Source organism: Hylobates moloch, unplaced genomic scaffold (genome assembly GCF_009828535.3).
Source record: "Hylobates moloch isolate HMO894 unplaced genomic scaffold, HMol_V3 SCAFFOLD_13, whole genome shotgun sequence".
NCBI classification, from domain to species: domain Eukaryota; kingdom Metazoa; phylum Chordata; class Mammalia; order Primates; family Hylobatidae; genus Hylobates; species Hylobates moloch.
Window position 1 is genome coordinate 28,907,174 of NW_026652288.1, and position 8,651 is coordinate 28,915,824.

General features: G+C 38.4%; 1 protein-coding gene across 2 annotated transcripts in view; it reads left to right on the plus strand.

The window, feature by feature from the left end:
• CLIP4 (CAP-Gly domain containing linker protein family member 4) overlaps positions 1–7,962 on the plus strand; it is an 85,828-nt gene extending 77,866 nt beyond the window's left edge. For both annotated transcript variants that reach the window (XM_058426640.1, XM_032172599.2), the window contains one exon: positions 5,731–7,962. In XM_058426640.1, the coding sequence (XP_058282623.1) occupies positions 5,731–6,052 (322 nt within the window). In that variant the 3' untranslated portion in view covers positions 6,053–7,962. The remainder of the gene's footprint in view (positions 1–5,730) is intronic.
• The last annotated feature ends 689 nt before the right edge of the window (positions 7,963–8,651 follow it).

Consider the following 8,651-nt stretch of genomic DNA (forward strand, 5'->3'; position numbering starts at 1 on the left):
AGCCTCCCAAGCAGCTGGGACTACAGGTGCCCGCCACCACACCTGGCTAATTTTTTGTATTTTTAGTAGAGACGGGGTTTCACCATGTTAGCCAGGATGGTCTCAATCTCCTTACCTCGTCATCCGCCCACCTTGGCCTCCCAAAGTGTTGGGATTACAGGCGTGAGCCACCACGCCTGGCCGAGAATAAGCTTTTTAAATTATTTATCTGTTTTTACTCGTAAAGTGTGCGACCAAAATGTTTGGTGGTCATTGTTCTCAGAAACAAAAGAAAGGGTTTCAGGTGCTGGCAGGCACTAGGACATTTGTCCCTGCCCTTAGGGGTGAGGGACACAGGGCAGTGCTCGATGGCCTTCTGCCAAGGGGCCAGAGTTGATTGCATGTTGTGCTGTTGCTAACCTGGAGACGTGGTTTGTTCTGAGGCACATGTGTTGAGAAAATGTGTTTCTTGAGATTCATCAAACTCTGCTCCATGTCCTTGCTTATTCGTATGGAAATAAATGATACTTTGAGAAGAAATGTGGATAATCTAGTCAGAGATGATGGACATTCTTGGGTAGAAACTTGAAGGCCTTGGAGGACACATTTGGCCCCTGTGAGTGAAAGCAAGCTGGGAGAGGAGAAGGAACAGATTTTTCTAGATCACGTATAGAAATGGTAGTGAGGAATGCGTTTCATCCCGAGGAAGACATGGCAGAAAGGGGGAGGGAAGCAGCTCTGTCTTCAGAACACTGTATGTCCAGTGCCAAGAATGAGCTTGAGGTTTTACCATGGTCGTCACAGGGACCTGATAGGCATGAGGCGTCGATTCTCCTTCACTCTGTGGATGTCTACATCCTGCCTGGGATCTGTCTCCTGTCCTGTTGTTACCAACTCACTTCAGCTCTTCTCCATGTTATCACCAGGGCCTGCTAAAAAATCCTCACTGGGTCCTGTCTGTGAACCTGGCTCATTGGCATGGTTTGGTCAGCCCAAATTTGATTGTCTTTAGGCAGAACTGATACCATCCAGTTGGCCACAGGTCTGTCCTCTCACATCATGTGCTTGGGTTTGTTTTCTGCCTGTCCCTTAAAGCTTTCAAATTCTCAAACACAGAATGAAGTCCAGATTCATTGGCCCAGCATATGAAGACCTACGTGATTGGCTCCTGTGTTTCCCTGACTTTTTTTTATGGTAATATCCTCACAGGTGATTGCAGTTCTCTAAAGTGTATGCTTTTCAGGAATATAAAAAGTAATACATAGTTTGGCCAGGCACAGTGGCTCATGCCTATAATCTCAACACTTTGGGAGGCTGAGGCAGGAGGATCACTTGAGGTCAGGAGATCGAGATCATCTTGGCCAACATGGTGAAAGCCCGTGTCTATTAAACTACAAAAAATTAGCCAGGTGTGGTGGCTTGCACCTGCAGTCCCAGCTACTCAGGAGGCTGAGGCAGGGGAATCACTTGAACCTGGGAGGCAGGGTTTTCACTGAGCCAAGATCATGCCACTGCACTCTATCCTGGCAATAGAGCAAGACTCCGTCTCAAAAAAGAAAAGAAAAATACAAAAATTAGCTGGGCATGGTGGCAGGCACTTGTAATCCCAGCTACTTGGGATGCTGAAGCAGGAAGATCACTTGAACCTGAGGGGCAGAGGTTGCAGTGAGCCTAGATTGCTCCACTGCACTCCAGCCTGGGTGACAGAGCAAGACTCTGTTTCAAAAAAAAAAAAAAGTAATATATATATTTTTCTCAGACGACTATCTCTGCATTTCCTTTTCTGTATGCTAATCTTTCAAGCTGGCAGGAATATCACTTCCCCACTAACGTGTCTTTCCTGAGGCTTTAAGGGAGAAGAGACATCTTCTTCTTCTGTGCTTATTCTGCACTGTATACAGTCTTTATTAATGTATTTATAACATTTTACTGATTATTATGTACAAATACCTAGAACGTAGCCCCATGCCTGCCATTTCATAGGTGGCCAATAAATATTTTTGAATGAGTAAACAGAGCTCTCAAACATACCATAATTCTAAGTGTCTCAATTCTCTGGCTTTTGAGCTTTGACATATCTTGAATCAAATCATTCTTATTAGAATGTTAAGTGTTTATCCAAGCCATTAATTTTTGGTTTAGATGTTGAATCCATTATTTGTTTCTTTAAAAGCTTTTTTGATTATGAAAGTTGTACAATATTTGAAAAATGAAGAAAAACCAAATGTAAAAAGGTCATCTGTAATTTTGTTACGTAGATGAGATTATCACTGTTAGCATTTGGTATATACTTTTCCAGTTGTTTTCCTAATGCATGTGTCTGAATTTTTTTTTTTTTTTTTTTTTTTTTTTTGAGACAGAGTTTCGCTCCTGTTGCCCAAGCTGGAGTGCAATGGTGTGATCTTGGTCACTGCAAACTCTGCCTCCTGGGTTCAAGTGATTCTCCTGCCTCAGCCTCCTGAGTAGCTGGGATTACAGGCCCGTGCCACCATGCCCAGCTAATTTTTTGTATTTTTAGTAGAAACGGGGTTTCACCATGTTAGCCAGGCTGGTCTCGAATTCCTGACCTCAGGTGATCCACCTGCGTCAGCCTCCCAAAATTCAAGGATTACAGGTGTGCACCACTGTGCCTGGCTATGTGTCTGAATTTTTAAGCAAAGGGAGATGAATCATATTCCATATACCCATCTCAAAGCTTTCCCCTGTATATCGTCGTCATATTCCCATACTCTTTAATAGCTTCCTTCAGCGTGACTTTTGCAATGTTTTTAAAGACTGTGCTGTGATATGAAAACATTTTTATGGCACAATAATAAATAAAAAAAATCAGAATTTAACTAGTAATAGGTGCCAGACTTCTAAAACATGTTTTGAACTCTCCCCTTCCTTACTCCCTTCCCAATACTTCCTATCTCTTTCTCTAGATATATGTGTGTGTGTGAGTGTTTTTCAATATTTATTTATTTATTTGAAGAGTCTTGCTCTGTCGCCCAGGCTGGAGAGCAGTGGCACTATCTCAACTCACTGAAACCTCCGCCTCCCGAGTTCAAGCGATTCTCGTGCCTCAGCCTCTTGAGTAGCTGGGATTACAGGCACCTGCCACTGTGCCCCTTTAAGTTTTGTATTTTTTGTACAGCCAGGGTTTCACCATGCTGGCCAGGCTGGTCTGCAACTCCTGGCCTTAAGTGATCTGCCTGCCTCAGCCTCCCAAAGTGCTGGGATTATAGGCATGAGCCACTGCACCCAGCCTCTTTTTTTTAGTTTATGCATTAAAGGTCTTTATTTGCAGTTTATTTTAATATAGAGGAGTGGTGAGAATCATATCCTTTTTCTCAGCTAACTAATTTTTACAGCACTCCTAATTCAATGTTCACTCCTTTTTCACCGCTTTGAAGTTTTACTTTTTAATCACATGTAAAATAATTATGTGTATTTTTCATTTTTCTAAAATATGTTTTCTGTGTCATTTAAAACTACATTCTTATGCCAGAGCCACATTGTTTTAACTATTTTAACTTAATAATTTAACCTAATGGCAGTGTAAACCTTGCCTCATTATTTTTCAAGCTTTTCTTAATTACCGGTACCCATTCTGTTTGTGAAGAGAGCCTGGCCTTTGTGCTTTACAGCCATGGATCTGAGCCTCGTCTTTGCTCTTTTCACCTCTCTGACCTCAGGCACATAGCTTAGTTTTTCTGAGCCTCACATTCTTCTTCCATTATAAGGAGGTAATAATCCCATCTTCACTGGTTTGGGTAAGATCGAAAGAGATAACGTATGTGAAGTGTTAGGTACCTAGTAAGTGTTCAGGAAATGATAGCTATTGTCATTATTCATGTGAAAATTACAGTAATTTTGTCAGGTTACAAAAAACATCCATTTGGGGAGAATTAACCTATATACATTTCTGTTTAGTAACAGAGCTCTTCCATGTATGTTCTTCAGTAAAGATGTATGCTTTTTCTTATAGGTATTATATGTTTCTTTATTAAATTTATTATTGTACTTGTGCATTTGACATATAAATAATTTAAGACTATTTTCTAATTAGAATTCTATCACTTACTGGCAGATGTGGCTTAGAATAAATCTCTGAGCCTCAGTTTTCCTATCCATTAAAATTAGTCATCTTCCTTTCTTACAGGGTGGTTAATAGGAGCAAATGAGACATTGTGCGTGACAGTGTATTAAAAATATAGAAAGTGAAATGAAATATGAAATAAGTAAGACCCGGATTCTGTTCACAACAAGATCCTGGGTAGTATTAGTAACAGGTTCTGTGTTGAATCTCCTGTGTGGTAGGGAGAGGGGTTTCTTTTGGAGGAGAGGTGGCATGGGATAGAGGATGGAAGGCTCCAGGTAGTTTTGATGGTTTCTTTCTGGCCGTTTTGGAAGGTCTCAGCTCAGGGAGCAACAAGACCCTGGTCATGTTTCTATTGTGGGTGAATATCAGGGTCAGCTACTTCCAGTGGACAGTGCAGGCAGCTCTGGGTCAGTATAGCCTTGAGGCCTTGAATGAATGCACTGGGGAGTCCCATGCCTCATTATCAGGTTGTGGTGGTGGTGAGTGCTAGGAGACGTTCTAGCACATTGTAAGGAATGTTATGTTGTAGGGAGAAGGAGAGGCAGCTGCTCAAGGCACCTCAGACCCTCGTTAGTGTTAGTGGCTGGGAGGGTACAAAACTTTTAACCGTTATTGGAGTTCACACATAGAACATATATACATATATGTGTAGATATTTCCAAAGTTGTAGATTTACAGTTTTTAAAATTCGTTTGCATATGAAAAAAATATTTTTTAAAGTGAACAAAAAATAATTTAAATTTACTACACTGTCAAAATACTAGATTCTTTTCTTTTTGCTTTATTTGATAATATTGATAGCAATTAAAACAGCCAAAATACTAGATTCTTTCTTTTTGCTTTATTTGATGGTACTGGTAGAAATTGATTAGGTATAAGTGTATTTTTTCTAATTGCTATTTTACTGAAAGCATATATATGTATATGTGTGTGTGTACATACACATATATATGTGTACACACACCATATATATATATATATGGCAAATGAAATCTTAAATCCAGAATAGGGTAGTCTTAAAATAGCACAAAAGACAAAACTTTTAAAATGTTAAACAGAAGTACAGTTGAACTTTGAGTAATCAGTGCGAGGGTTAGGAGTGCCATCTCCTGCTTGCCTGCAACAGTTGACAATCAGTGTATAACTTTGGACTCCCCCAAAACTTAACTACTGATAGCCTACTGTTGACTGGAAGCCTTACCTGTAACATAAACAGCTGATTAATACATATTTTGTATGTTACATATAGTGTGTACTGTATTTTTACTATAAAGAAAGAGAAATGTTAAAGTCATAAAGAAAATATATTTACTATTCCTTAAGTAGAAGCGGATCATCATAAAGATCTTCATCTTCATTGTCCTCACTTTGTGCAGGCTGAGGAAAAGCAGGAAGAGAAGGGGTTGGTCTTGCTGTCCCGGGTGGCAGAGGCGGAAGAAACTCCGTGTATATGTGGACCCACGTACTTCAAACCTGTGTAGTTCATGGGTCAACTGTATATTCTAAAACTGCTATTTAAACTTTAAGAATCAAGTTGTGACCTTAAAGTATTCTGTTTTGGGAACTGAATGAATGAATTCTGAATCTGGCAGTGGAAATGAATATGATACATTGCATTACGTGGCTTCAGCACTAAAGAATTTTTCCCACTTTTCCCTTCTGCACAGATCGAAAGCTGCTTTGCGTCGCAGCTGGAGCAGCACCCCCACTGCAGGTGGCATTGAAGGGAGCGTGAAGCTGCACGAGGGGTCTCAGGTCCTGCTCACGAGCTCCAATGAGATGGGTACTGTTAGGTACGTGGGCCCCACTGACTTTGCTTCAGGTATATGGCTTGGACTTGAGCTCCGAAGCGCCAAGGGAAAAAATGATGGGTCAGTGGGTGACAAGCGCTATTTCACCTGTAAGCCGAACCATGGAGTCTTAGTTCGACCAAGCAGAGTGACCTATCGGGGAATTAATGGGTCAAAACTTGTGGATGAGAATTGTTGAGTTAAGCTTCTAAAATATTAAATAAGCTCAAATATATATATTTGGTGTAAATAAAGAGTCCATGGTAAATGGTTTACTTTATTTAGCCATATTAAAATATAGTTATCTTCTTAAAAACCATTATAACAATTTAGAGAGAGTTCTTTACAAAGCCATGAATGTGAGCTCTGGGGAATCATGGTTCTTTTAAAGCAATTTTCAAAATAAGTACCGATTAAAGCTTTAGGTCCCAAGAAAATTCTGGGACTCAGGAAGAAAAAGTGCCATCAGGTGACCAGCTGTTGCATTTCTTGCTTATTCTGTTTTGTTCTTGCACATCATATTGGATTTTTCTTAGTGCCCTAATTGTGAAGGGTTTCTCTAGCTTTGGTTATGTATAACGTTCATGTGACCTTTTTTGTCAAGCATTTTTGGAATTTTTCTTTCTGTGCTTTATTACTAATAAGTCCAATGAGTGAATAGTAGCTAGATGACTAGTATGTATTTTTATATTTTGGTAAAATTATTTGCCCTTTCAGAAATGCCTCATCTAAAGATACATGATAATTTTGGAGTTGGAAGGGGCCTTAGAGGCTCTCCAGCTCTGCTTCTTGCCCATTGCCAAATACTGAAATGGAAGCCCGTCTTACCTGGGGTCACTAACTGGTTGGTTGACTGAGCTAAGAATAGACTGTGGGTCTCCTCACTTGTGGCCCAGTGCTCTTTCTGCTATACAAAATGTCTAATCTCAGATTTTTCTTCTGCTGCTTGACTGCTTCATCTGGATGAACTGCAAAAAACCCATGATTAAGGTTTATGAATTCAAGTGATAATTAGATTTTTTTTTTGCACAGACTTACTTAAAACTTCCTTATTGGATGTGTTTGTAACTCATAAACACGAAGCACTTTTAAAACATGATGCACTTTTATCTTTGTGAAGAATTTACTGTCGTTTCCTCCTGGGGTATGAGAAACATTTTAAAAAACGTATTTAACAGAAGAGAGCAAATAAAGATATATTAGGAAGGATGTATTAGTTATTTACTTAAATGTTTATAATATCTGGATTTTTTTGTTTTATTACTCATAGAACTGGTGTTGTGTTTGCTGTTTTTATTTCTCTAATTGTTGCAGAGTTCAGCCTGTTACAAAGCTACAGAACTGTATTGTTTTTATTTTCCTTCTTGAGCACGTTAATCTTCATATTAGACTAAGCTTCATATTAGAGTGATGTCATAATGTAAAATGTTTGCATTGTGGTTACGTATTGAAGTTTATGTCCTGTCTGTGTAAAGATTCATCTTTTATTGTAAATATTTAGACTTTACCACAGAAATACTGGAAGAGTTTGCTTTATAAGATTAAAAAGTATCCTTCAGAATGGAGCTCGCCTTGTGCTTAGAAATAATATGTTGAACTATTTTGCAATATACTATTTTAAATCTAAATTCTGTCACTTCGCTGCCTTTTTAAAATAGTATGGTGTTTCAAATATTGCTAGAGCTATTTTCCTGAAATATGTTTGCAAAATAAGGCTGCTTTGTAATCAAGGAATATTTTTATTGACAGAAGGAAATGACTGTACTGCGATTCAAAAGTAAACTTATTTTATTATCTACAGATTATTTCCTAAAAACTCTATTTATACCTTAACATGAAATCCATGACCACACCAAACTTGGTTATTCATAATTTCTTCTGTTAAATATAAAACACTGTAAGTTAAAGACAGTAATGCCAACATTGAATTTATTTTTGAGGTCAAAGAACCGGTTGTTCTCTTTATATTTAGATGAGGATTATTAAGTCCATATAACATGTATGTTTGCATATACTATACATGCAAATTAGGTGTTTTCATTTGTGTTTTGCTTATGAAATGTCATTTAAAGTTCACTTCTTGAGCATCAATAAAAAGGGAAGCTGTGTGGTTTTGGAATGGTATCTTGTTATTTACCCTATTTGCAACTCTCCTTTTCTCAGTAACTCAGGGTACATATGCTTTGAACTTTTTCCTCATGGTAATGGCTTGGATTTGTCCTATCCCTATAAAAGAGTATTAAAAAGCATCATACTTCCTACTCAACAATGTATGTTCATAGCCACCATCCTATTAGTATTGTTTTGGTGAATAGTGAGTCATTTAAGAAAAGAATGTATTTCTACAGTTGGGATTTCACTTGTTTATTTAGGGTAGGATGGAACACTTTGAATTTAGATTAAAAAAGAAATAATTAACTGCCTTTTACTAAAAAACTTTGTTTTTATATTTAGGGTGATTTGGGGGGAATATTTTTAAGTATGTAAGAATGTTGAGTACTGCTGTTTGCTAACTGTGAACCGTGGTGTTGTAATCTTGGTGTCAGTCTCTGGCACCTCCTCCCAAGAGCTCCTTGTTCCCCTCTCATGTTTTATTTTTCTCTTTAGCATTTGGTCATGCTTATTAGTGATTACAACTTCTTGCTTATTATTTCTTTCTTCCTTCACTAGATTGAGGACTGGATTTTTGACTGTTTTGTTCACCACTTTATCCCCAACACCTAGAATAATACTTGGCACCTAGTAGATGCTCGGTTTTGTTGAGTGAACAAAGGCAGTAAAGGCCATTGATTGTTGGA